At 36.7% G+C, this 26,389-nt stretch overlaps 1 protein-coding gene across 1 annotated transcript; it reads right to left on the reverse strand.

The window, feature by feature from the left end:
- Positions 1-681: 681 nt before the first annotated feature.
- Positions 682-25,233, reverse strand: LOC149212480 (uncharacterized). The gene is made up of 2 exons (XM_089388707.1): positions 25,041-25,233; positions 682-1,433 (listed from the first exon to the last, which is right to left on the reverse strand). The coding sequence occupies exons 1-2, from the start codon at positions 25,231-25,233 to the stop codon at positions 970-972; spliced, it is 657 nt and encodes a 218-aa protein (XP_089244833.1). The 3' UTR covers positions 682-969.
- Positions 25,234-26,389: the final 1,156 nt, after the last annotated feature.

A 26,389-nucleotide genomic window follows, 5' to 3' on the forward strand; every position in this document is an offset into this window, starting at 1 on the left:
TCACAAGCCTAAATTCAATATTTATTATTAAATTTTATAGTAGTTGTTGTTGTTGTTGTTTTTTTTTAATAATGGTGATAACTGAGTCTGTATTTACATAATAATTAGAAATAACTGTTTTTATAGCTGGTTTGACCATTAAATTATGATAATTTTTTCTCATTTTAAAAATTATATATATATAAAATTGTTAAAATATTAAATTTATGTATTTTAAATTATTACAAATTTGAAAAAAAATAAAAATATATATTTAATAAACTTTAGTTTTCTTTGTTTTAATAAATTTAAAACAAAAATAATTTTCATATTACTTATAAGTCCTATTTTTTTTTTCAAAATAATATATTAATTAAAAATAAATTAATGTTATACCTATTAATCATTTTCGTATTCAATAGAATATGTTGAAAGATTACAAAAAGTTATATACTAATCTGTAACTTGCAGCTAACTTAGTTTACATGTGACTCCTTTCCCTCCTGTCTTTATATCTCATTACAAATATATATATATATATGTGTGTGGGGCTTTTTTGGTAAGAAATAAATTAAAGTTTATTTACATTATTTTCCAAATCCATTTTTATATGAAGCTCAAAAGATTTAATTTTTAAAAACTGAAAATCCAAATAATTGTGCATTAATTCATGCACACCACCAAGGTAACTCCACTGCTTGCAGTCCTTAGTTTTCATTACAAATAATTCAGATTTAGTTTTCAGGATTTAAACTAAAATCCAAATAGGGCATAATAACAGTTGAAACCCAATACCTATGAAATGAACTTTTACATTTCACTTCTAAATCAATGTACGAATCTCCCAGTTTACAATGAAAATGTAATATAAATTTGAAATTAAAAAAAAATGCTTATTTTGATTTGATGAGTGGTAAGAAAGGTAGAGAATCCATTAATGGAATTTGGATACATTCACTACAAAAGAAGAGTACCGTACCGTATCCATAATCATTGATGACAATTTGATAACATTGGATTTCTACTCTTAATAAGATTAAGAATCCTCTCAAACAAGAAGACATCGCAGGGAATCCTGAGAACCCCCTGCTGCTCGTATCCGAATTCCTGTACAGAAGCCTCTAGCAGCTGCCCAAATAGGGGATGGCTGAGAACGCTGGCTTCTATCACAAATCTCATAGTAATATCGTGCCCCACATATAGAGGCAGGCACCCCTTGGGAACAATACTGTTACCATCTGAATCGTGTCTATCTCTGTCATTCTTCCGTATTTTGACAAACGCCAATGGCCGCCTGGAGGACCGGATATTGGTAACTCTGTGTAGCAAACGATTGAAGTGGCCCATTCTGGACGAGATTACGAAAAATCCAGCCTTCACCAGATTTAACAGAGCAGGAGAATATATGGCATACAATACAACTCCTCTGATAAGACTCTCAATAATGGAGGCCCCTGCAAGTTGCAAGTAGAAGAAACGAGAGCAAGAATATTATATAGCAAATGCCCGCTGTGCAATGATACCATACTTCGTGTACCTTCCACGTGATATTTTTTTATTTTTTATATATATAGAGTATCCAACAAATAAAGAAAAAGTTGCACTCCATTTGAAAAGTCAAAGCAAAATCGAACGTTCAGAGTCAATAATTGTGCACATTTTGAATACGCAACTGGAAGGGTGGAATATTTAGGTACACTGATGACCGTACTGTTCAGCCAGGAATATTTAATTAGACAGTACACCACCGTGTGCTTCAGAGTCAATTTATCAGTCTATACAATTATCTCCATCCTTGGGAGATGGGTGGATAAAAGATTTTTTTTAGGAGTGGGTATATGTAGCCTTCGCAGTAGATTGATAAATATGTCGGGTTGATTTGATTGTTCATCAATATTTATTAGTTTATACGCTTATTAATGTGTGGAGTTGTATATGTCTAATTTATATTAATGGGTCTAAATATGTATGGCGATTTTGTTTAGGAATCAATATTTATCAGTCTATACGCCCATTAAAGTGCAGGGTTGTATATGCCCTGCACATATGCCAATTAAAGCGCAGGTTGTATATGCCCACAACATACGCCCATTAAAGTGCAGGGTTGTATATGCTCACAGTATGGCCACCAATACCTATTAATGATGGTATAGACTAATAAATATGCAAGGTAGTTTTGTTTGTAACAAATATTTATCACTCTATACGCCCATTAATGCGGGGCTGTATATGCACAGCCCCTTCCCAAATTTAAACAAAAACATAATCTAACTGAAAGCATATACAACCCCACCTATTAATGAATGTATAGACAAATGAATATACATAGCCATTTTAATTTATACTTTTACCTTATTTATTAGTGTATCAATAATTATTGCAGCAGTAAAAGTGAAATTTCAGTACTGAGAAACGATCAAATTCAACAGTTTTCATAACTTCATATCTAACAATTTTGTTATCCGTCTCTTAAACTGTTAAACAATTTTGATGGTTATCCGTCTCTTAAACTGTTAAACAATTTTGTTTTGTATTTTCAATTAGAAAAACATAGATTTCTATTACTTCGCTGTAAAAAAAATTACATTTTTCAGTTAGACCCAGACAGCACCAAAAATAATATCTCGTGGATTCAGAGTATCACTTGAATCCTTACAAATAATATCTCGTGGATTCAGAGTATCATTTGAATCCTTACATTATAATAATATGTTAAACAAAGACACAGAAACCGCCCTGAGTGATGTTACAAAAAAATTGTTCTGTCTATGGTATCTAAAATTCACGTAGTTCTCTACTAGAAATTTAAATTTGTATATAAGACTCTAAGGGAGGTAATTGTTTTAGTAAATTTATTTGAGATTTATATATCGGAGAGGTAATTGTTTTAGTAATTTAATCTGTATTTAATCTCTGTAATTTGGATTTGCTTAGTATGTTAGGCATAACTCCATATTAAAATGATTGAAGTACACAAAATAATCTATTGTGTAATATATTGTTTTTTACTTTCATTTTTTTTGGCAAGCACATAATTAATATTTACATAGTGTGTGAGACAATATATATAAATATATACACACGAAAACACCACATCATAGTTTTGGTATTGCTTGATTTTGTTGCAAGGGAAACCATATTAATGGAAAAACCATATGTTCTTAGATAACCATATATGGTTATTCAAAAATAGAGAAAAAAACTAAATGTTTGGTCCAAATATATCCACCTTCTAGCCTATCAATTGATACATGCATGTAAATGAAAATTCCTAGAGGGAGAAATGTAACAATAACATGAAGTTATTGTGATGGAGAAAAATCAACAAGATTTTTTCATTAACCAGAGAGTTTATTGGCTTAGGTGTAAGGTTGAGCCGATCTTTAATTCTTTGGAGGCACTAGTCCATGGATTTTACAAATAGTTAAATCTCATTCAACAATAGGATAATTTCCTCCTTAGAATCATTGTGGTCTAGGAAAATTCGTCATAACAACGTCTTCACTTTTCAATATAGTCCAATTGTTTACAGGAACTTGTTGTGTTCCACAAGTATGACTAGTGCTAGGGAGCTTAGTGTCCACTTCCCCTACAATGTCTGCATCTAAAAAACAACCTCTCTCCCTAATAATATTTCTCTCTTCCTCCTTGAGCATAACTTCAATAACAAGCGATGTTTGGAAATGATAAAGGTTAGTGGAGGATTTGGCTCACTAGTGAGCATGACAGCCCCCACGGGCCTTAATAGGTGATACCAATGTTGAACTTGTCTCTTTGTATCAACATGGAAGATACACAAGGAACAAGAAAATGACTATGGATAAGAATAGAGTGTGATGTAGGAAATAATGCCAAAGAGGGAGGGGTCAAATAAAGCCCGGAAAAATGAATGAAAAAAGTAGGCAAACCAAGATGGGAAACTCAAGCAAGAGACCCATACATCTAAAGTGTTCACAAATGAGAGAAGGTAGAAGAAGAAAAATATCCCACAAAGAGGGTAAATGGTTAAAGTAAGAGTGACACCATTCCAGTCCCCACAATGATGTGGAAAGAATCATCTAGATAGAATGACAACCCAAACAAGACATCCTAGAGGTTGCAATGTTTAGGTTGACCATTCCAACCATGGAAATATCACGTAATGGATAAAATTTAGATTGAATGGACTGAGCAAAATCATAAATAAAGTTTGTTTGAGGTAGGGATTAAAATTGCGAGACAATAAATATCGAATAAGATCGGAGGTGGTAGACAACAATGGAAATATGTGTTCTTTTGGAGGCCACTTAGTGATATAGTTATCCCATAAGAGGAGTTGTTGGCACATCTCTTTGCATTAGTGCTCGGAGGGATGGTTGACATGTTGCCTCCCATGTGTCTCATCGTATATCACCCTATATGTGGATTAGAGGTCCATCTTCCTAAGTTGATCACATAGTGAGAGATCTTCCCAAGCCTTCACTAGAGGCTCTAAAGATAATTTAAATCCTTCATTTGTGATGTAGGAGCATCCATACTTAGCTAGCAATGTGATTGTATGTTTACATGTTGTGGCTAAAAAGAGATGAATTTCACTAACCTGAGTGGTCAAAGTCAGTTTTAGTAGAGAGGGTTGGATCTCTCAAAAATAATCTTTATATTTAGTTATTGTAATAATTAGAATATTGTATTATTTTTAGATAGGAGATAAGTTGTTAGCATAGGTGTGTAACAGAGCTTGAGAATAGAGATTTAATTGTTAGACTGATTAAAATAGGGATCGAGTTGTTAATGCAGTTAGGATAGGATTCGATTCATAAAGAGAAAAATAATGTAATGACAAAGGTTAGAGATTGAGAACAAAGTGAGTAAGCAAGAGTTTGAGTGATAGATAGGGTTTGAGATTGAAACAGAGGTCATACAAACAATTGTAATCGAGCCGAGAGGTCCAAGACTATAATTTCCATTTTGTTAAGTAATTGATTGAAGTGTGGTGTTGCATGTTAATCTTGGTGCAAAATTTCATTTATATATGTGCATTGGTGTTCTGGACCCTAATTGGGTATTTTCCTCTGTTTAAACGTTTTATTCATAAATCACAGTTGATTAAGTGTTAAAGGTTAATATTGAGCTTAAATGTTAATATTGTGGTTAAGCATTAAACTTCCCTTAAGCGCCTTTATTAAAAAGTTTGTTTTAAACACATGGTTAGTATTTGATAGGCAGGAAGTGGTATATCGCACACTTAAGAAGTGGTAAGTGGTATTGTTCCAAGTCTGCGCGATTAACCTTATAGGTTGACACGTAGCACGCCAAAACAACTTTTCTCGTGTGCTTTCGATTTGATAAAAACAGCAATAATCCACATGAGATTGCGTGATGACCGTTGGATCAAGCAGGGTCAATCGATAGTTCTGATCATCCGGCTAGTTAGTGTGTGATACGACACGATAGCTATTGGATCTGAAGGAGCGAAACCAACGGTGCATATTGAAGCACTTGGTCAAAGGAAGAGTTAAAGTGGGATTGATAGTGATTAGTCAGCTAAGCGAGAGCCTCAGGGGAAAAAAGGCCATGTACAAAATCCGTTTAAGTGCAGTTGATTGGTTACAAAGTTAACCATTAGTCTATTCTCAAACTACCACCTCATTTTGTCAACCTCCCGCGTCATTTTGGTATCAGAGCATAGAGATTAAGTGTTGCTGGCATAGGTTGAGGAAGACCTCAAGAAAATGCAGTTCTATTGGATGAGATCTAGAGTCTACGTACAAGGATGGATACAATGGAGATTGCTCAGAGGAGAGCACCTGATGAAGGAGTTTCCAGTGTTGCAGAAGAATCTTCCAAGGAAGAATAAGAGGAGGAAAATGAAACTACCAAATTTATCAAGATGTTGGCTAAAGTAAGTGGAAGACCAAAGGTGGAAATACCTTTATATGAAGGGAATCTCAATGCAGAAGAGTTGATGGATTGGATCAGTTCAGTGGACAAGTATTTCGACTATGAGGAGGTTGATGATAAAAAGAAGGTGAAATTTGCAGTTACCAAATTGAAAGGTCATGCAAATATTTGGTGGGATGAACTACAAACATCCAGAGCAAGAAAAGGAAAGTCCAAGATAAAATAATTGGATAAAATGGTGAGTAAATTGAAAGCTAAATTTATGCCAAAAGATTATCAGTTAAATATTTTCAGACAATTGCAGAATTTGAGACAAAAAGGAATGACTGTCAAAGAATATACAGAAGAGTTTTATAAGCTGAATAGTAGAGCAGGACATGCAGAGGATGACATAGAGAAGGTAGCTAAATACATCAATGGCTTGAGGTATCACATACATGATGAGATCAACTTGTTGAGTTTGAAAACAATTGAAGATGCTTATCAATCAACTTTGAAGGCAGAAGAGAAGATGTTGAGAAAACAAATCAGAGGAATAGAGGAAAAAGTTCAGCAAGAGGCAGAGGAACTACTAGACCAAGATTCAAGCAACATTAGAGTGATGCAGGAAGTTCAAGTAGTAGACCACCACAGAGAGAAGACTTTAGTAGAGGAATATTTGCACCCAAAGGAAGAGGCCATGGAAGAGAAATTCAGTGTTATACATGTGGAGAATGGGGACATGGATCATGTGACTATCCTCATAATAAAGCAACAAATCAGAGGAATGTGAATGTGGCTGAGGTAAAGGAAGAAAAACCTCAAATTGCAAACAAGGAAGAATCACCTGAAGAAGGAGAATCCTTATTGTTGAAAAGGGTATTGCTTAAGGTAGAGAAAGAGATAGGAGAACCAGCTCAAAGAAAGAGTTTATTCAGAACTACATGCAAGTCCAAAGGAAAATGTTGTAAAGTGATAATTGACAATGGGAGCACTAATAGCCTTGTTTCTACAAAAATGTTGGACAAGCTAGGATTAGTGAAAACAATACACCGTAGTCCTTACAAAGTGTCATGGCTGCAAAAAAGGACATCAGATTATTGTGACAGAACAATGTAAGGTAGAGATACAAATTGGTACTTATAAGGATGTGATTAGTGATATTGTGTGATGTAATGCCAATGGATGTATGCCATGTGTTGTTGGGAAGACCTTGGGAGTTTGATCAGAAAGCTATTCATGATGGGAGAAGGAATACTTACACTCTGGAGACGGATAGAAATAAACACACACATATACCATTGAAGGATGAAGTAGGCAAAGAAGCACCTAGAAACAACGTTATGCTGATGAGTGGAAAGAGTTGTTGTAAGAAGTTGGAAAAGGTGAAGAAATGCATTTTGCTGTCATAGGGAGACCTAAGGTAATTTTAACTTCCACAAACTTAGATGATTTACCTAAAGAAATCAAAACTCTGTTGAATAATTTTACTGATATTATTGTGGATGAGTTTCCAAATGCATTGCCACCAATAAGGAGTATTAGTCATCATATTGATCTAATATCTGGAGCAAGTTTTCCAAACAAAGCAGCATACAAATTAACTCCTCAAGTGAATGCAAAAGTTGGAAGACAAGTGCAAGAACTGATGGATAAAGGATTAATCAGAGAGAGTCTTAGTCCATGTGATGTACCAACAATACCTAGTACAAAGAAAGGAGGTGAATGTCATATGTGTACAGATTCCAGAGCCATAAACAAGATTACTATCCGGTATAGATTTCCTTTACCATGAATGGATGATTTAATGGATTGTTTAAGTGGGTCAAAGTATTTTACTAAAATAGATCTAAAGAGTGGATATCATGAAATAAGAAATAGAGAAGGAGATGAATGGAAGACCGCATTTAAAACAAATAGTGGGTTGTATGAGTGGTTAGTGATGCCTCTTGGACTCACTAATGCACCTAGCACATTCATGAGATTGATGAATGAAGTCTTGAAGGAATATGTAAGAAAGTTTGTCATTGTTTATCTTGATGATATTCTAGTTTTCAATAGAAGTAAAGAAGGACATCTGGAGCATCTTAAGTTGGTTTTAAGAACTCTACAAAAAGAGAAACTATTGATAAATTTGAAGAAATGTAGTTTCATGAAAGAAGAATTAATCTATTTGGGATTTGTAGTTTCTAAAGAAGGTTTGAAAATGGATCCAGAGAAAATCCAAGCAATTTGGAATTGGCCTATTCTAAGAAACATATTTGAGGTAAGAAGCTTTCATGGTCTTGCAAGTATCTATAGAAAATTTATTAGAGGTTTTAGTTAGATTTGTGCACAAATTATTGAAACAATCAAAGAGACTAATCAGCCATTCAAGTGGACAAAATCAGCAAACATAAATTTTAAGTTGTTGAAGAAGAAAATTACATAGAAACTAGTTTTAGCTTTACCTGATTTTGGGAAAGTATTTCAAGTTGAGACATATGCTAGTGGAGTTGCAATTGGAGCAGTTTTGAGTAAGGAACAAAGACCAATAGCATATTTTAGTGAGAAATTAAATGAAGCTAAGAAGAAGTATTCTTCTTATGATAAATAATTTTATGCTATTGTGCAAGCTTTAAAAAAATGGAGACATTATTTTCTACCAAAAGAATTTATACTGTATCCTGACAATCATGCATTATAGTTCATAAGCAACTAGCCAAAATTGAACCAGAAACATGCCAAGTGGGTAGAGTTTTTATAGAGCTTTACTTTTGTGATAAAACACACAAGTGTTAAGTTGAACAAAGTTGTTGATGCTTTGAGCAGGGTAAATTTAATTGTGAAAGAATTAAGAGTTGGTGTTGTAGGATTTGAAGAAATCGTTGATATGTATAAAAATGATACAGATTTCAAATATATTTATATAGCTGTACAAAATCCAATAGTTCATAATAGAAACCAGTGGTTAGATTATCTTATCCAAGGAGGTTTATTGCTTAAAGGTAACAAACTGTGCATTCCCAAATGTTCTATGAGGGAAAACATAATCAAGAAGAAACACAGTGGAGGATTATCTGGTCACTTTGGACAAGACAAAACCTTTGCTCAGGTAAATGCCTTTTACTATTGGCCAAAGATGCAAATTGATGTTAAGAGATTTGTTGAGAAGTGCAGGATATGTCAGCATGCTAAAGGGAGAAGCCAAAAGATAGGATTTTACTAGCCATTGCCAATACCATACTGACCATGGGATGCAGTTAGTATGGATTTTTTTTTGGGTTACCTAGAACTCAAAGGGGGAATGATTCCATTTATGTTGTGGTAGATATATTTTCCAAAATGGCACATTTCATTGCATGTAAAAAGACTAGTGATGCAACACATATTGCTAATCTGTTTTTTTTAGAAGTTGTAAGGTTACATGGATTGCCTGTAAGTATTGTGTCTGATAGGGATACAAAGTTTGTTGGGCATTTCTGGAGAACTCTTTGGAAGAAACTAGGTGCTAACCTTAGTTTCAGTTCAGCATACCATCCTCAAACAGATGGACAGACCGAAGTGGTAAACAAAAGCTTGGGGAACATATTGAGAAGTTTAGTGTACCAAAATCCTAAGCAGTGGGATTTAGCACTTGCTCAAGCTGAGTTTGCTTATAATGACACTCCAAACCAAAGTATTGGAATGAGTCCATTTCATATTGTTTTTGGAATGAACCCAAGAGGTGTGTATGAGCTCAAAAATTTGGGTAGACATGAGACAAGAAGTGCAAAAGCTGAAGAGTTTGTAGAGCAGATGCAGAGACTACAAGAAGATGTCAAAGGCAGATTGCAAGAAAGCAATGGAAAATACAAACAGAGAGTTGATATGAAGCGAAGAGAAAAATAATTCCAAGTGGGGGATCTAGTGATGGTATACTTGAGAAAAGAGAGATTTCCTATTAAGACTTGCAATAAACTAAAGATGAAAAAGATAGGCCCGTGCAAAATTGTGAGGAAGTTTTCAACTAATGCTTATGAAATTGAATTTCCTGAAGGGATTGGGATATCACCTATATTCAATGTTGCAGATTTGTATCCATACAAAGAGACAGAGATAGAGCTACAAAAGGAACCTACAGAAGATGAAGTTCAAACTTAAATCGGGAAGAACAAACGCCAAAGACAACCGAGAAAGAAGTGGTAGCTGTGTTGGAGAAAAGAGTATCCAAAAGAACCAGAGGACAGGTTTATTTTCAGTATCTAGTCAAATGGAAGGGACAACCAGTAGAGGATGCTAGTTGGTTGACAACAACAGATTTGCAGAAGTATGGAGTAAACCCTGAAATTCTGATGGGGGATTCTTTTCTTGAATAAGACTTGAGTGTGATGCAGGCAATAATGCCAAAGAGGGAGGGGTTAAATAAAGCCTAAGAAAATGAATGAAAAAAGTAGACAAACCAAGATGGGAAACTCAAGCTAGAGACCCATACATCTAAAATGTTCACAAATGAGAGAAGGTAGAAGAATAAAAATATCCCACAAAGAGGGTAAATGTTGCAAGTAAGAGTGACACCATTCCAATCCCCACAATGATGTGGAAAGAATCATATAGATAGAATGGAAACCCAAACATGATGTCCTAGAGGTTGCAATGTTTAGGTCAACCATTCCAACCATGAAAACATCACATAATGGATAAAATGTAGATCGAATGGATTGAGGAAAATCATAAATAAGTTGGTTTGAGGCAGGGATTAAAACCATGAGACTATAAATATCAAATAGGATCAGAGATGGTAGACAATAATGGCAATATGTGTTCCTTTGGAGGCCACTTAGTGATATTGTTATCCCATAAGAGGAGTTGTTGGCACATTTCCATGAATTAGTGCTTGGAGGGATGGTTGACATGTTTCCTCCCACATGTCTCATCCTATACCACCCTATATGTGGATTAGAGGTTCATCTTCCTAAGTTGATCACATAGTGGGAGATATACCCAAGCTTTCACTAGAGGGTCTAAAAATAATTTATATCCTTCATTTGCAAGTCTATTTGACAACTTATTGCTAAATATCCTTATGCCAGAGAGGGGAGAATTACCTAAAAGTAATGAAAACTTATGGCTACTTGTGCAAGACTAGATTCAAGTTGTTAGTTGGTGCATACTTTACTAGGTTAGAGTCATTGAGAATTGATGACCATTTTAACGATTAAATTAGGAATCCCATTCGACTATAAAATTGAAAATATTGAGGGAGGAAGATAACTTCAACCCAAATTCAAGAAAATAGAGATCAATGATATTGTTAATATCGAAGCCCAAGGATCCTGCAAAGAAAAGGATGGTAGCTGCTTGAGAATTTGAAAGAACACCTCTATATCTATCTAAACCAATATTACCCTTGGAAGCACCTTCAAAATTGAGCTTGATGTAGTTATATGAGGGAGGAAGTTAGGCTTTAGGAATCTACAAGTGGAGAGGCATAGTATCTTTATGGGGAAATAAATGATGCCTATAACTATATTATAATTTTGAATGATGATAAATTCACTTCCTTGATATTTCTAATCTTAATCAAACTAGTGATGGATTACAATAGTTTCATGAATATTTTGTTGAATTTTTCTCCCTACAATTTTCTTGTTTTATGTGATGTTATGAAATATATGCTTATTTCCTTCCTTCTAAAATTCCTAGAGAATGAATCCTAGTGATATTATCCATATACGATTTAGGATATGATTTGTATAGATCTTGGCCTCCACCTTGTCAAATTTTTCAATAAACTACTGCAATTATAATCAGATTAACACATGAGACTCACTGCATTCACCCATTGTTGGTTCACAATGGACAAAGATTGAAGAGATTTTGCATCTCTTCAATATCATCCCGACACATGTGAAAATAAATGGACCCTAGAATCCTCATTTGATGAATATGCCCCATGTTAAAGTTCATCCTCAAACTAAGATACAAAGGAAGTGGATACTTTAGGCCAAAGGTTTTATGGTTGTATTTTAATTTGTGTATCTACTTTTGGGTCATTGGTCAACCCTGCCTCTAGAGAGAAGGGTTATTTTATATTGTATGAGGCATTTTGAACACATGCCCATTGGAGAATATCTTGTTCATTAGCCTTAGAAATAAATATTTGTTGAATATTTTCCCAAAATGTGTTCCAAGTTGCAACCTTTGACTTTGGATTCCAAGTGGACTCTTATATTAAAAGAAATTGGCTACTATTTGTGGAATATGTATTCCAATAGTGCGCCATAGGTTTTCAAGTTGGCTTTCATGACATTTTGTAGCTCATCCAATCCTTCTTGGCTGACCAAAATTTTTGTAGTTATTTCCATGAGTATTCCCAAAATAGGGCTTGTTGTCCACTACTAATCTCCAAAATATAGGGTTGTTGCATTAGGTTGATTCCTTTATGAGCTATATTACAAATGGATGATCCCACCTATGATACATGCATGCAAATAAGTTTTCAATGAATGATACCTATACATATTTCATATGCTAAATCAATTTCTAGAGATCCAATGCACCCAAAGCTTACCTCCTAGAACAATGTTTAAGATTTCTACATCTTGAAGGCCAAATCATCCTCTTAGCTTAGGTAAACTAGTTTATCTCATGCTACTAGGGCCCATTTTCTTTCCTTAAGAACCCCTTACCAAAGAAATGATCTTTAAATGTTGTATTGTAGATAGAGTTGAGACAGATTTAAGAGTTGTTACGATTAGGAAGAGATAAATTAGGTGAACATGCAATACATATTTGAGAAGAATTAACCCACCTACAAATTTGAGGAAGATAAATTTCCCAGAGGAAAGCTTCAAGTCCATATTATTTATCAATTCTAACCAAGTGCCCACTCTTAGGAGTTTGTAATCAGGGGAACCCCAAGTATTTTGAGAGAAATACAATTATTTTGAATCCCAAAATGTGAGTGATATGACATTGGATTGACAAAGGGTTTTAAAAAGGAAGAGATGGTATTTTGATTGGTTGATATACATACCTGAAGCCTTCATGAAGTTGTCAAGAAATTGGGAAAAGGTGAGAGTTTTGTTCATTGAGCGAGATCCCATGGACATGATGTCATCAATGAATTATTGATTTGATACACAAAGATCTTCCCCAAAAGTCTTAAGACCTTTGATCTTCCCCGTTTCAACAACTTCCTTCATTTTTCTTAAAATGTTAGTTTCCAGAATAAATAGGAAAGGAGAGAGGGGATATCCTTGCCTAATGCATCTAATGGGGTAAAAGTGGTCGAGGGAGAGCCATTGAGAAGGATGGAAAATAAGGAAGTGGAGATCAATAATTTATCCAACTTGTCCATCATGTCTCGCAATCATAATCTTCAATAGTTTGAAGGACCAATATATCTTGTTAAAGGATTTGGAAAGATAAAGTTAAAAATAATTTATGACAAAGAATATCGATATATATCACAAAGAATATCAATATACCAGGTTTGTCTCAAGTACATATTTAATAAGGTTAATGAGCCATCTAAGGAAATCCACCGAGAACTTCAACTTGAGATTCTTTCAAATTCTTTTATACAACCAAATCCAATATTTAAATTTATAAGTTGGTTTGAGAACAAATCTAAGGAAATTCATATCTAAACCACAACTTATTACTTGAAATGGGAGCAAGTCCAAAATATCCTTTTCTAAATACGAAGGTAATAGGCCAACTAAGATTGCTATTTTTTTTTAACAGCTATAGGTTCTCATGGATTTATTTAAAATTTTTATTGACTCTTTGGATGTAAAGCTTTAAGAAGACGGAAAGTATTAGAGCTAGGTTGTAACAAATGATAAGGTTGATCAATGAGCAGGATTTGTCCCCAATGAATGCCAACATGAATTCAATTGATAGATATATAAGATTAAAACATCAAACTTGCATATGGAGACATATGGCCTCAAAATTTACCACAAACCAATGCTCACATAAACTCAAAACATGGGAAAAGGACATAAATACTTAAAACTTTCATAGAAGACAACCCTCCCATAAACTCAATACACAAGAAAAAGACATAAATAATTAAAACACAATTATATGTGCGTGTAATGCATCTACGCTGTACCTATTTGATTTTTTTTCATTATTATTTGACAATGAAATGGTTCCTTTGTGATTTATAGCTTCGAGAATATATAGATGACACACAAGACTACATCAATATTTATGTATTTCCTTTTTGGTGACAATTTTGTATAGATGTTAATGGACATATTTTGTTATCTAGATGTGTGGTTCATATAGTTTAAAATGATAGCTTGTGACTATGTGATGCCATGATTATTTATACATGCAATGGTATGATAATTTGGTGAATTCATAGGGTGATTTCATGAGATGACTATTAATTTTTGTCATATATAGAAGTGTTCTGTAATATGTGTGAAGGATCTAGCTTCAAAATTGTATCAGCAAAAAAAATTCTAATACTAACTTCATCATGGTATCAAAGCGTATTTTTCTAAAAATGATCAACAAGACCTTAAAAGAAAAATTCAAGCTTAACATGGTAGATAAAATCATTCTAGAGAAGCTTCAAATGAAAATCCTAGAAAACCTCTTTTGTTAGGCCTATTGAAGCCATAAGATAAAATGATGTACAAGTTGGCTAATGGATATAAATGGATTTCAAGCAAGCCCAAACTTGAAGCCAAGCTCAAAAAAATCTAGAGTAACAATGCCAACAAGAAAACCTAGCTTTATCAGTTGAAATCTATTTGGAAAATGCATTTAGAAACAAAAATAACATATTTTTCTTGGTCCTTAATTCATGGAGTTTTTCTTGTAAGGAAATACTTGAAATACCTAGGTATACTATAGCACCATTGTGTAGCATGATTGGCCCAAAACACTTGTTCTAGTATTGTAAATATGTTCAATCTCCCTAGAAATGGGCATACAAGCTATCATTTTACCTTAAAGGTCACCCAATTAGGAGATTCTCTCCCTTGGGCCATGGATTTTCACACAACATATGACTATATTAGTGTTGTTATTTTATATCATCTTTGGAAAATGAGAAATGAATGTATATTCACCATTACATATTAAAGAAAAGATTTTAGTTGGTGAAATTGAACTCTAATATGTGCCGGTTCCTTTGACAAATATAGGTGCAACTTGTTTTGATTAACTAAGAATTTTCCTTTCAGCTACAAATTATGGTGATTGTTTTCATAACCTTTTCCTTTTATAAAGTGCACACAATATCCTTTGTATATTAAAAAATATATGAAATATTTTATCAAAAAATAAATGGACCCAACATTATTCATACAGGATCACAACACTTTTAAATTTCAGGCCATGGTAAGCATATTTTGAACTTCAAAGTTCAAAAATCAAACCCTAAATACTAGGAAACTTAAAATCATAAGTATTACAAAAACATTAAATTGTAAATTCTAGATTCTACAAGAACATCACACTGTTATGAAATTCAAACTCTCTAACTAATATTTATGGAATTACAACCAATGTACTCCATCCTTGTGGCGTGCCTAGGTTAAAATTCTAAACCCTTTCATTAATACGACCTAGAATAGTGCACTTCCTGCATGACTTGCACTCTATAGTTATGCAAAACAACCAAATAAGAGTAGCAATTAAATGTGGAAATATGTTAAGTCTGGTGCAAGCATCCCACCTCTACCTTTGTACATAAATACATATTTCCCGTATCACAACTATAGCAATTTGTAGATAACTTTTAACTTAAGAAAGAATATTTAAAAGAGTGGAAAATTAGAAAACTAGGGTGGTCAAGAGTTTGGTTCAACCCAAATCTAAGTCAATTTTGGTGGAACTCTTAATAAAGTGAGATTAAAAAAACAATAAACTCCACATCCTTTTAATAAAAGAAATAAAAAAAAAATCCATAACTCAATACAACACCTACAAGTCTTGTGGTTACAACCTTGAGTCAGTTGAATTACATGCTTAGATTTTGTACACCACTTCCACATGTTTCTCTTTGTGGGTGCATCTCAAGATCTCCTCCAATAGTTGTTCTACTGATTTAATCGACAATTAAAGAATCAACAAAATAATAAAATAAATTAACAAACATTTTTATGAATAAATATAATAATTAAAAATACTTGAGTGCATGAATACTATGTTGGCATTGATGTGTGCTGCAATGTTGCAGATGTGTTGTTGATTGTCATTGATGTCAATCTAGTTTCTTTGGCTACAAATGTGTTGGCTATACACAAGTATAGATGGTTGTAGGTGGCTTGTGTGTGGATGATTTGCAGATGGTCATTAGCATGTCTACTTGCTTAGACTATCTTGGAGATGGTCCTTGGCTTGTCTGCAGCTTGGAGATGATGGTTGAGGTGTAGATGGTCCTTAGAGGTTGGATGTTCATGTGTTGCACTAGCTTGCAGGCCTTCCCATGATGATGGTTTTCATGATCATGTTGTTGCATACAGATGGTGAGTTCTACTACAGGTGTCAAAAATATTGAGGTTGTTGCTTGAGGAGCTAGAGGTGTTGGTCTTGGTGCTAAGGTTGGTATTATAGGTCTAGCATATCATGGACTTGTTACTTTCCTATTCATCAATTGAAGACCTATATCAGATGCTTGGAGGAGTGTATAGGAATAGAGGACGATGATTAATCAAGTGGAAGAGGTTATGGAATGAAGAACAAATGTTTTACTTCAGTTTTAGGCCCAGTTGTTGAGTATGGTGTTTGGATAGAAAGGGAAGTTTTGGATTGGAATTTATGGGAAAATGAAGATTAATTTCGAAATTATGAGACATGGGTTTTGTGTAGAATGGACCCAATTATATTTCCCATGAGACTGTTTTCGAAATTCAGTCCATATTTGGAGAAAACAAAGGTTCTCTACACTGTACTTAGGCAAAGAGGCTTGTGTTAGTGACTCTAGTCACTGGCATAATGTGTCGTGAGAGCGACTAAGGACCTAGACGGTTGCACATTGTGTCATGGGAGTGACTGAGCCTGTAGATGTGTTTTCTCCACATTTCTTGCACTCATTAGGTGCTTATTTGTTTTTCCGACATGTCTTGTTCGAGACTCTTCATGTAAAGGTTAGAAAAAGGTAATTGTGCTTCTATAAGTTGGTTAAAATGGAATATTCACAAGTAAATTAATTTAGTGGATTGATTATGTTAAGAAGAATTCAACAGGGCCACTTCTAGTATATGAATAGAGCTCCATTATAGATTTGGAATTCATTGTGTTAATCATTTCAAAAGGCTACAAATAGACAGAGATCAGGAGTCTATTTGGTTGGCTCTTGTGAGAGTGTGAGGTTATGCCATTGTGAAGGCATTGTGAGTGAGTAGAGTATGCAATAGTTGCTCACATATTTTATGCAAAGTTAGATAAAATATTTGTGAGCAGAAATCAGAGATAGAATTGAGAAGAAGATGTAGAATCTGTGTGTTGATTGTGGCAAAAATTTGTGCAGGTTATTGTGTGGTTGAGACAGGTGTTGTGGTGCATGATGTAGTGAAGGATTATCTTCACTAGATTAGATTTATGATTCAGAATTGATGAGCTGAATGCTACAGTTGTTGGGTTTCTCATGTTGAGCAAATGAACCCAATATGAAATATTATAAAACATGGTTCAAATGGAGGAAGTGAAGGCACATTGAGGCTTCAGAAGAGACAATAATCTGGAAGTTCATAGTAGGAAGGGATTTATCTATTCAATAAGAGTTGGAGAGTCCCATTGAAGTGGGGTGATGATCGTTGGTTATGGGAACTTCCAGTGTATGGTGGTCCGTAGATCCACAAGGGGAATATATTTATGAAATTATAGATGCCATCATATTGTAGTAGAGGCCAAGTCTTCCATCTTATGGTTGTAATCTAATCCATGTAAACTTGTTTAGCATAATAGTAGAAGATTTTAGCATCATAGTAGCAGCAGGGTGGTTTTCTCTAGAAAGCGTTTCCACCATAAATATTTTTGTTCTTATGCGTGCATGCTTCTTATGTGTGTTGATATTTCTCATGGTGATTTCACATGTTCTTATGATTTCATTTTATTGCTGCATATATGTTTGATGAGCTAATAATGTGGATATCCATGGATAATAGATATTGAGACAAAGTTTAAATTGGTGAAAATTGTTTAAAATCCATCACTAATGATTTACCCCACTCTCAGTAGTGAATATATTTCCAACAACCTAAATGAGCTTCTCTTGGTTTCAAGAATAATTTATTGGAGTGGTCTAGTCCTGGAGAAAACCTCCCTCGATTTGATAGTGCAACAACAAAGTCAACATTGGCTTTGTTGTTGCTTTGTTGGATTGAGAGAATTTTGTTCCAAGGTTATCCAAATCCTCATTTATTCTCTACTGAATAGGGCCAACCATGTGAGTGGAATCCCTTACAGCCGCTCCCCACCCCCTGACCCCTCACATCACTCTCCATTCCCCAGTACCCTATATATCTACTAGAAAATAGTTGAAAGCAACACATTAAGATTCACACATAGACACTAGAAAAAAAATATTTATAAAGAAACATATGTGGTTTTATACATAAAGGAACATACAAAAATCATTTATTAACATAAAATATTCATTCATTCATTTTTTAATCATAGACACAAAATACTCCATCACAGTAAATTTTAACATCAAAAATATGTTTCCATAATATGGTACATGATGTTTCTAATTATATATCTAGTACAATCATTTATTTTTCATTTTCTTCTTTTTTGAAATGTATTGAGAAACGACATCAGTTCCTTCTTCCCCTTTAGATGTTATGGCCTCTGCAATCTATCTTCTTGATGACCTGGTCATGTACTCACCACAACGAGGCTGTTTTAAGAGGGCCAGATGATCATATGTAACAAGAAATAAATGTTAAATTGATTTTTTTTATTTTTATTTTTATTTTACAAGTATTTCATTAATAAAAAGAGAATTAGAGAGTTCTTTACTTGCTTGATTGGTAGAGGTAAGTGGAGTAGTTTTGAATATGACCACATGTTCCTTTTCTTTTCTGGCCTCATCCTATACATGCCCTGGAGCTAAAACATGAAAGGTTATAGTTAATACACCATTTGAAATTAAATATTTTTAATTGTAATCCTCTTTCTACATGAAGAAAAGGTGAGGCTACCTAATGATTCAAAGAAATCATTCAAATGGAACTATCCTGATCTTTATTCGCTGCCCTGCCTCATAGTTCTCTAGATGCACTAGGGTTGCTGGATGCTTGCCCATGCGCCCCTGTGGCTGCTACGCTACAACGCTCAGCTCTGCTGTACTTTCACATCGCCCATGGAGTCCAGCGGGGGCCCTATCCCCCTCCCCATTCCATCCCCGGAGGTCCTAGCGTTCAGGTCCATGATTGCTGCAGGCTCAAAGTGCCCTCCCTCTGCGATTCAATGGAAGTTTATAAAGAAAATGGATACTATTCCTTCAGTTGCCCTTCCAGAAGAAGAAACCTGTAAAGTGGCCCTAAATCTGGCTGAGAGAGGTCTCATAGGCTAGTTCACGGGCCTCTGGCCTTCTCTTAAGTCAGTGGATGATTGGACTCAAAGGAACTAGACACCATTGACCAAAGAGGGTGTCAAAAGCTATTTTGTGGGCAAAGGTTTCTTTGTATTCATATTCGAAAGCCCGGAAAATAGAAGCTTAATCTTTAGGAATGGCCCATACTTCATGGGTCCGCAAGGACTTTATCTAAACAAATGGTCTCCAGATTTTGATCCTACCCAGGACATCCCCTCTGTTGTTCCAGTTTGGGTGAGACTCCCTCATTTTCCCCTCCATTGCTAGAACCAAAAATCTCTCCAGATCATCGGTAATGCTCTAGGAAAATACATAGATCAAGCCGCAAGAAAAGATCAGTATTCATGTGCCCGCATTTGCGTAGAAGTGGATCTAGAAGAGGGGTTGCCGAAAGCAATTAAGCTCACTGTTGCTGGGTGGACGCATGTCCAGGAATTGGATTACGAACAACTTCCTTTCAAATGCAGACATTGTCATGGCCACGGACACTTTGCAAAGCATTGCAAGAAAAAGGCTGAGGAGCATGTAGACAAACAAAACGGGGAACAATGGACTCTAGTCCAGAAAACTGCTCATCCAAAAAAAGGCACTGGTAAAGGCAACATGATAGGAGTCCCAAGCAGCTCCAAGTCCAACCAAGAAAAGGAAGCAACCATAAAATGGTACAAAACGCATCCAGATCAATCCAACAAACCCAGTCTAGGAAAATATGGAACAGACATAAATCCCACCTTCAAGCAAAGATGAAGGGGAAAATGTACAGATCGAAGCCTCCCAAGATAGCCCCTCCAATCCCTCATATGCAGAAGTCACAAGGAAAAAACTTCCGGAAATCTCAGACTCTTCAGAGGACGAAACCTACGAACGCCCTTCAAAAAGAGAAGGAAGGAAATCCCACAAAGAAGTTAGGGAAGAGGAGGCTGAAAGACTAAAATTACAAGAAATTCAGTCCACAATAGAAATGTCTATTGGACGAAATACCAGACCAAGGCCTTCTAAGGGAGGCTCCAACCCCCCCTCAAGTACATAATGAAACTCGTCTCCTGGAACTGCAGAGGACTGGGGAATCCCTCTAAAATTGAAGTAGTTAAGGACCTCTTGAAAACAGATCCCTCAGACATTCTCATGCTCCAAGAGACTAAGATAGAAGGGCGAGCCCTTCTAGATATCAGCAAGTCAAAATGGAAGAAAAGTTCAGGTAAAGCAGTCAGCTCAAGGGGCTCTTCTGGAGGGCTGGCAACTCTCTGGACCGAAGATTTATTCCAGCTGAATAAATCCCATGAAACCCAACACTGGATCTTCACGGAGCTGACACACTGCGCAAGTAAGTTGACCATCTCTCTCTTCAATCTTTACGTACCTGTCGTTTACTCTGACTCTCTTTGCTTTTTTAGAGTAGCTTTCCCCCAGCAACATCATCATAGCCGGGGATCTTAATATAGTTCTGAAAGAAAAAGAGAAGAGGGGTGGTTCCAGTAGCAGAGATCCCATGTTGGCCATAGTGGAAGAGCTCACACAGCTTTGGGATCTCTTAGATTTCAATCCCATCCAAGGTCTTTTCACTTGGTCCAATAACAGAGTTGGGTTGGACCACATTTCTGCCTGCCTAGATCGATTTCTAGTGCAAAGCTCCCTAATGATGAACAAAAAGATAATCATCTCTAAAATTCTTCCTAAACTGACCTCAGATCACAAGCTTGTCCAACTTCTACTGGAAGATGAAGAAGACTTGGGCCCTATACCATTTCAATTCAGCCCACTTTGGATCGAGAGAGAAGGCTTCACAGAAATAGTGAAAACAACTTGGGCCAAATCCTTCTCAGGATCCTCAAGTTATGTTTGGGAGCAAAAACTTAAGGCCACAAAACAAGCATTGAAGGAATGGATAAAGAAACTAGTCCCTACTCCAACCAGCCAAAGAAAAGAAGCAGTGCAGACTCTGCAGTCCCTGCAAACAGATATGGAAAGCAAAGATATCATAGTAGATTTTTTGGAAAAAGAAATAAAAGCCCAACACTCCACATACCGATCCTTTCGAATGGAAGAAGAATACTAGAGACTCAAATCCAGAAGTTTGTGACAATATAGAGCACGTATGTCTAGGAATCATATAGCAGAAACCAAAATAGCAGAGGGCCAAGTCTGCAAAGGTTTCAATCAGGTCAAAGATGCTGCTGAAATCCACTTCAGGAATCTATATAGTGAGGGAACTCATGGCAATGAGGAGGAAGTTGTCGATTTCCTCTCTAACATCCCTTTACTCATCAGCCCTAAAGATAATACAGCCCTCTCTAGACCCACAACTGAGGAGGAAATCATCAAAGTTATTTGGTCCATGGAAGCAGATAAGGCCCCTGGGCCAGATGGATTCACAATACATTTCTACAAATCTTGCTGGGATATCATCAAATCTGACCTTCAAAAAATGATAAGAGGGTTTATGAAAAAAGCCAAGATAGGTGGAGGAACCAATTCCACCTACCTAGCCTTAATTCCCAAGGACTCCAATCCTGAATCATTTGCAAGATTCAGGCCCATATCGCTTTGTAATGCTTCTTACAAAATCTTGGCCAAACTATTAGAAAATAGGATCAAGCCTCTGCTCAAAATACTGATCTCCAACTCTCAAGGTGGATTCGTGGCAGGTAGGCACATTCTAGACAATGTTATCCAAGTTCAGGAGACAATCCACTCAAGCAAATAATAGAAAGAGAAAGGTATGTTGATAAAAATAGATATGGTGAATGCATTCAATAGAGTTAATTGCTCTTTCCTCATAAATGTTCTCCTCTCCTTTGGCTTCTCGCCTGATTTTGTTCACCTTATAAAAGCCTGCATTGACAACCTATGGATTGCCCCTCTAATCAATGGTCATCCTACCAATTTTTTCCAAGCTCGGAGAGGCATTAGGCAGGGATGCCCTCTCTCCCCCTTTCTATACATTTTAATGGTTGACTCCCTTAGTCGAAAATTCTTAGCTGAAAGAATTGCTGGTACCCTTCCGGGTCTCAAACCTTCCGTTGGCGCAGACCCTCTGAACCATGCTCTCTTTGCAGATGATTTCCTACTCATTGGAGGTGCCTCCACTAGAATTACCAAAGCTTTTGACACTGTCCTTAGAAATTATTGCAGAGTTTCAGGAGCATTAGTCAATGAGAGCAAAAGTGAAGTCTTCAGCTGGAACATAGACTAGCAAGATCTCATAAGCATTTCAAATCTCCTTGGGTTCAAAGGTCATGCTCAATGGGATAGGATCAAGTACCTTGGCTTCCCCATCACAAATGGAGTTAATAAGAGATCGCTCTGGAGCGAAATTATCAGTAAAATCAAATAAAAAATGTCAGGTTGGGGAGGCTTATGGTTAACAGAAGGTGGTAAAGACATCCTAATCAAGTCTCTGCTGTCTGCACTTCCAATCTATCAAGCAGCATTTCCATTAGCTCCAAGAAATGTGATGGACCAGATCTCTAAACTCCCCTGAGATTTCTTATGGCAAGGTGGAAAGGGCAATGAAAAAAATGCACTTAGTAAACTGGGATTTGGTTAAAAAATCGATTGCAGAAGGCGGTTTGCAAATTCGAGATCCCTCTCTTGTCAACATAGCACTTGGAGGTAAGATTCTATGGAAGATGGTCCATGAGCCCACTCATCTAGTCAGCATCATTCTGCGGACAAAATACGTACACAACAATTCTCTCAAAAATCTGCAATGTGACAACTCTGTTAACTGCACGCAGGTTTGGAGACTATGTTGCAAAAGCAGTAATTTCTTCAAAAAATTTGTATACAGAATTCCTAGCAATGGAAAGCGCACAAACCTGTGGCTTGATTGTATCATGGGTCGTGATCCCTTGGCTGAAAATGAGGAAATCACAGAACTTAGAGAATGGTTGGAAAGTGCGGGTATTAACAGTATTTATGACCTTTCGAAATGGGATCATCGTGGTGACTGGGCCGGCTGGGATTTTCATGGTGTCCTTGTTTGGTTAATCCCTCAACAATACTTACTTGTTGAACTGCTGGAGGAGTCAGTCCCTGTAAATCGATTCATGAAAGACAACTGGGGTTGGGGCCAAATAGGAGCATATTCTACAGTAGCAGGTTACAGAGTTCTACAAGCCTCAAGGAACAGCAGCCAATCTTCGGCCTTTTGGAAACATGTCTGGGAACCATTAGCCTTACCAAAAGTGAACTTCTTTTTCTGGACCCTGGTTCATAATAAACTTCTAACTAGTGATAATTTAGAGGAAAGGAACATAGCAGGGCCACATAGATGTGTGCTATGCAGAAGCAACCTTGAAACAACCCAACATTTATTCATGGATTGTATATTCGCCAAAGAGGTTTAGGGACTTATCCTTCAGGACTTCCATATTTCTGTCCCTTCACAGACTTCTGTCTTGGAACTTTTCGCCTCTTGGAGTCTTTTCTACCCTCATAGAATTCCTATCAAATCATTTTGGCGCAAAGTCTGGACAGCTTTGCCCAAATACGTTTGCTGGCAGCTCTGGTTGGCCCACAATGAGCTGATTTTCAAAGACTTGCAACACTCCCTGTTGCATGTAGCAGCTAAAGCCAAATCCTTCCTCTTGGAAGCTGCCCAGCAGCAGTATTATAAAGAAGACTCTTTGCTCCTGCCCGAGGAAAAGAGGTGGCTTGGCCCCCTTGAGCCATATCCTCGAAAGTATCTCCTTACCCCTCAAACAACAAATCCGGATTGGCATAAAAGAGATCCTGATGACACATTCCAAAATTGGTGGCGGATTCAAAATTTAACCACAATATTCTTCGATGGGGCTTCCAAAGGAAACCCCAGTGTTGCCGGTGTAGGTGGGGTCATTTACTCCCCGGATGGGCCTTCAAGAGATTTCTTCTAATGGGGTTTAGGCTAGGAAACCAACAATCAAGCTGAGATCCTCGATCTTCTAAAAGCATGCCTCATAGCAAGAGACAAAGGTGTTAAAGACCTCCAAGTCTTTGGAGATTCAGAGATATTAATAAAAAAAATAAACTCGGAGGAACTATTTAGCAATGCTAGTCTCAACAAAATTTTGGACAGATTGAAGAGAGTCCTTCTAGACTTTGCTTCCTTCAAGTTTTATCATATGCTCAGAAATTCAAACAATGAAGCAGATCAGATGGCAAACAAATGTTGCTCTCTCATGAAAGGGCAGCTAATCCTAAATGATGAAAGTACTATTAGCTCTGCTACATGTTGCTGATGTTCGATGAGCAAAAGTCGATTTGGTTCTTGGTTTTGCTCAATGGAGGCCCATATTGATCACTGTCACCTTCCCCTCCATCTCGTCCATCCTCCTTTCACCTCCATTCCCCAGGGCTTGCTATCGAAAATCATATGGAAAACCTTTACTCTCAAGCCCCAAGCGCAAAGTTTTAAACCCCATAAGACTGCTTCCACACAACCTCGTGCTTCCGCAACCCATCGTCATCCTTTGATCATAGTTGTTGATTGTTCCGATCCAACGATCCCCGCCACAAATAAGTTGCCTGCCTGACTCTCGCCGTCCGATCATCTCCGCCGTGATCGGACGGCGGTTGCTTCCCCCACTGCTATAACTTAACCACTCGTTAACTCGCGATAAAGTGGTTTTCGCCACCTCCCGTCATCCACATGTTGCACGTTGAATGGTATCGCTCCCCTGCGTACGATTACCGCCCGACCCTCGATAGTGGTGCAGGGAATACCACTTGTTTCCCAAACCGCTTTTCCTGCTCGTTATCTCCCGTGCACGTTCGACTCCCGATAACCATTGGATCTGCAGCCCGAGATCCAACGACTTGTGATCACCCTGCTCCCGCTTCCTCCTGATCCATCTCGCCGAGAGATCTCCTCCATCCATCCATGCGATCCAACGGCTAGATCTTCCTCCTCCATTCATCTACCATGTAGTGTTTTTATCCTTGACCTGTACCATGCAGCGGAAGGACGAAGGTGGCAAGTGTTCATTACTTTGCAGAATTACTCCTCAACAACTGCATTCAAGAGCAGTATGACCGAGAACGAGAAGGATGTGCCTCGAGCAGATCAACACATTTATTAGTTATGGAATTTCATCCATATTACACTCCACCTGCTCAGAGAAGGACAACCGAGCAGCAGAAAAGATCAAATCCATTCATTAAAGCAAGCAGATTGTAGCAGGGACGCCATTAGAGAGTTAAAGCGGTTGGTGGTCCATTATGACCCCTCCACAAATAGAACAACAACATATCTTTGTAATCAAACTCTATATATGCCCAGAACAGAGATGTAATTAGGGTTGATGGTTGTTGTTTTGATGTAAGGTTCAACTTCTAGAGACTGTAACTACTTTGATACTTGCAGTGTCTGGTCTTCATTTTCAGCTAATACAAGCTTCTTTTGCTGTTAATTGCTCACTTTCCATTTCTACTCTATTCTAGGTTGTGCCTGTTATTCATTTGTTCATGTGCTCTTGATATTTAGCATTAGAGGGGCTGTCATCCCACCTCTGTGTTGAAGTCTAGTATGTATCATTGAATGTGTTATGCAAGTTTCTGTTTACATAGTGCCAGAGAGCTGTCATCCTATATGTGCATTAGAAAATTGATTTGTAGACCTCTTTATTGGTTGCAGCCAACCATCACATGGTCTTGTGCATCTACTGGTGTGGTCAGTATTCTCCATGTTCACCCAATCCTAAAACTGTGAGTAATTGGTGGTCTAAAGCCTTGTAGTTTGGGGGTGTTCACCCATGTATGGAGTTAAGCATTGTAGAAGTGGTTATCTAGCTTGGACAAGCATCATTCCTTCCATTCATCCATTTCCAACATTATGTTGAGTTTATAATGTTCCCAAGCATCTCTGAGATACAACCTAGGAGAGTTTCTTGGGGTGATAACAAGTACCTTTCCAATTCCTTGAAAATGTTGTAGCTCAAAAGCAGTATTTGTTGGACAACTGCATTGTAATTGGGGTCGCCTTGGCAAAGACCCATACTCTCTTCTACAATTAAATAAAATACATACTCGTTTCAG

This window comes from Pinus tabuliformis, chromosome 1_1 (assembly GCF_031772625.1).
Source record: "Pinus tabuliformis cultivar Carrire ecotype Pingquan chromosome 1_1, CPIR1, whole genome shotgun sequence".
Classification (NCBI taxonomy): Eukaryota; Viridiplantae; Streptophyta; class Pinopsida; order Pinales; family Pinaceae; genus Pinus; species Pinus tabuliformis.